Source organism: Trachymyrmex cornetzi, unplaced genomic scaffold (genome assembly GCF_001594075.2).
Source record: "Trachymyrmex cornetzi isolate Tcor2-1 unplaced genomic scaffold, Tcor1.1 scaffold1269, whole genome shotgun sequence".
Taxonomy (NCBI): Eukaryota; Metazoa; Arthropoda; class Insecta; order Hymenoptera; family Formicidae; genus Trachymyrmex; species Trachymyrmex cornetzi.
Genome location: NW_017295838.1, coordinates 183,270 through 186,779, shown reverse-complemented (window position 1 = coordinate 186,779; position 3,510 = coordinate 183,270). Strand labels below are relative to the sequence as shown.

Below are 3,510 nucleotides of genomic sequence, written 5' to 3'. Positions count from 1 at the left end.
TTCTGATAGGTTAAAATCTTAATATCTAATTCCTGTTCCTCTATTGTGCTCAGGCCCTTACTTGACCTGACCCTTGTACTGAAAACAAAACCGGAGCAGCTGCCAACCGTTAAAAATCTTATACATGCGCTCAGCCATGTGCTCGGTTGGGTGCTCGGTCTGTCGGGCGCTCGGTCGGTAGCTCATATCTCTAGAAGTTTTATGAATTTTGATACAAAATTTTACAGAGATATTCTGAAAATATTAGACTAACAGATTTTGCAAAAAAAAAGATTTTTTTTACCCAAAAAAGAGATTCCCCCCTTGATAAGAAACTAATTAAAAAATATCCTACCATTTTGAACGTTCAACTACTTCCATTTTTTATTTCTTGTTTATAAATCGAGCTTTATTGATATTCCTTATAAGTGTAGGAAATGTACAATAATTATTTACAAGTTGCTTTTGCAGTCATTCGCGATATTTTACAGGCACGCGGTTTTAAAGTAGAATCATTGTTGTTACAACTATTGGTAACAGAGGACGTTTTCACTGTATTCATCAGGACGGTCATAGATGCATTACTGTCGCTCAGTATCACGGCTTTTCGACGATGTGAAATTAATATTCCTCTGCTTTGTTGGTCCTTTTTATTCTTCACTATAGATATTGTCTTCTTAACACCAGCCGATTGAACGTTGATTGTTTCAACTTTCGTTTCCTTCGAAGTTGCTGTATCCAAAATAGCTGTATTGCGTTCTGATCTCAAAGATGGCTTTTGGATTGCATCGAGATTAGAGACATTGATAGAAGAATTCTGAACATAATTATGATCATTGAGGCATGTTTTGATGACGCTTTTATTTGACATTTGATGAAAAGTCTCCCTTTCAAGTGATGCTTGACTTTTATCTCTATCCTCAATATCACAATTAAGCATAGCCTCCACTTTTGTAACTTCAGCAGTAGAAATTCTTAATTCATCACCAATTTTATGAATACTATCACTATTATTAAAATTGTTCATTTCTGTGATTTCAACGACACTTCCAATATTAAGATTGTTAATATCCTTTTTAGAAGCACCTTCTATGCTAGAATCATCTATCTCTTTGATTTTAGTAACGCTATCAATATTAAAATCAATCGTTTCTTTGATTTTAATAATTTCAGTAATAGAATCCTTTGAGTTATTAGTATTATTTTTGTCACTATTGTCAATATCACTATCGCGCACTTGTTCAGTTATTCCGATATTCTGAACAATAGGCTCCATTAAATTTTTATTAAGAAATTTACATTTATCTTTGTCTTTTATACAATTATTTATTTTATCAGCTACCACATGATTTTTACAAAGATTTGATTGAATTATTTCTTCGCAATCTTTCGAATTTTCTTGTACAAGACGTGACGGTACTTCAATTTTTTTTGTACTAATATCCGCCACTTCTAACTGTTTTGTATCATTTTGAAGCGATATTAATTTATTATCTATGGATGAATTCACAGAAATATCTTCATTTTTATCTTCAACTGGAACAATTTTTACATTACTTTTTTCCCTTCTATTCTCTGCGGAGATTTTTGTAAACTTATCTTTCTTTTTAGGACTATCTAAAATTTCGCCTTCTTCCGGTACATGTTCCAAGTCTTTCTTTACGATATGTATGGGTATGACTTCTGAAAAATCCTTCAATTTAATTTCTGATTCATTTTTCACTTTATGCTGTTCAACATTTTTACCAACACTGAAATTCATTGTATTATTTACAATTGTTCGACTAGAAGACTCTCGTAAATTAGTTTCCACTTTATCATTGCAGAGTAATTTTTTATCATCTAAAATGCTTGCCTTTTCCTTTCTTGTTCTGCGATTTTCGTGCTTCTTATTCTTGTATGAGCTATTACTTTCTTTGTCTTCAGCGTCGCTCGATGAATATCTATATTTATCCCTTACATCATCATATTTTTCACGCCTATATCTCGTTTTCCTATCATCTTCTTCATTCCCGCAGTTCCTTTTTAATCTGTCATATCTATATCGACTATCATATTTATAATTATCATACTTTGCTTCTCTATATGTTCTACTGGATTTTTCACGTAAACGATGACTGCTCGAACTCTCGTAATCACTCCTGCTTCTAGAGTAGCTTCTTCTTCTTGGCGGACTATACCTGTGCCCATTTTTCCTGTAATCACTGTCAAATCTTTCTGAGACACGAGTTGTGTGTGAAGCTGAAGTCCGAAAATTTCGTAAACTATGGGCGTGACTATTTTTGATGTACGAACTGTCATGATCTTTTGCTGATTTACTTCTAGTCTCGCTTCTCCGTCCGTTTGTACAACTTCGATTCTCTTTGGTGTCTCGATATTCTGAAGCAGCTCTACGTTCATCGCATACTGAAACTTCTTCTTTTTTAAAAGAATGCACTACATCCAATTGATCTTCAAATTTGAGATTATCTTTCATATCATATTGCGTAAAATTGTCTGTTAGATCATACTGCGTAAGATAATTGTAATTTGTTTCTTTGGTTATGGTTTCCTCTTCATTTTTTTCAATTTTTATACGCTTGTGTCTACTTGTATTGTCTTCTTCATTCGTCCTTTTCATCAAATTCTTTCTGTACGAAGGTTCTGTAACAAGATTACTTTCTGATGTAATTACAATTTTCAAACTAACAAGTTTATTACTCAACTGTCTCTAAATAAAGTCTATATATGATTAAGATATTTTACATATATTCTAAAATTCTTAGATTAAGATATTTTAGGATAAGATATTCCAAACTTCTTATACATTTTCTTCAAGATACAGATAAATAGTAACAAATATTTAATACGCACGATATAAATTTTAATATAAATGTTCACTTAATAGTGTTTAATATAAAGATATAAAAAAATTCTTCTATTAGATAGAAAAATATATAGAAATTAAAAACTGTTTTATGATTCTATGTAAGCTTACGTGATACATATAATAATTATATAAAAAGTAAATATATCTTTAATCTACCTGAACTAGAACATCGTCCGATATTAGAGTCATTGTCGTTGTTATTCATACCAAATGGAGATCCAGCCTTCTTATCATTTTCAATAATATTTTCCTTAGAAATATCCTTTGTTTTAATATTTGCAGCAAGCAAATTTATTAATTCTGTCTGATTTTCCTCTTCTTTTTTATCTTCTATAATTCTCTTATACAATCTTTCCCCAAATACGGTAGGCATCCGATGAACTTTGTTCTGTGGTTTTTTACTTTTATATTCGTCGTGACAGAATTGAATTTGATAAGATTCAGTTTCTTCGGTTTCACTTTCTTGTAAATGTATAGAGGAAGTATCTTCATACTTCTTAGTTATATTATGTCGATATGGTAACTTATGAATAGAAAAATCTCGAGATTTATAGTTGTGGCTCCTTCTGAAGGTTATATCGTCCAATCTGTAAACGTTTTTGGTAATGTTAGAAACAGATTTGTCAATATAATAGTTTATATAATTCATACCGTTTTCTCAG

At 31.2% G+C, this 3,510-nt stretch overlaps 1 protein-coding gene across 1 annotated transcript in view; it reads right to left on the bottom strand.

The window, feature by feature from the left end:
* Positions 1 to 373: 373 nt before the first annotated feature.
* Positions 374 to 3,510, bottom strand: part of LOC108770387 (myb-like protein X) — a 36,945-nt gene continuing 33,808 nt past the window's right edge. The window contains exons 2-4 of the mRNA XM_018521954.1: positions 3,500 to 3,505; positions 3,005 to 3,435; positions 374 to 2,622 (exon numbers count right to left, since the gene is read on the bottom strand). Of these exons, the coding sequence (XP_018377456.1) occupies positions 428 to 2,622; positions 3,005 to 3,435; positions 3,500 to 3,505 (2,632 nt within the window). The 3' untranslated portion in view covers positions 374 to 427. The remainder of the gene's footprint in view (positions 2,623 to 3,004; positions 3,436 to 3,499; positions 3,506 to 3,510) is intronic.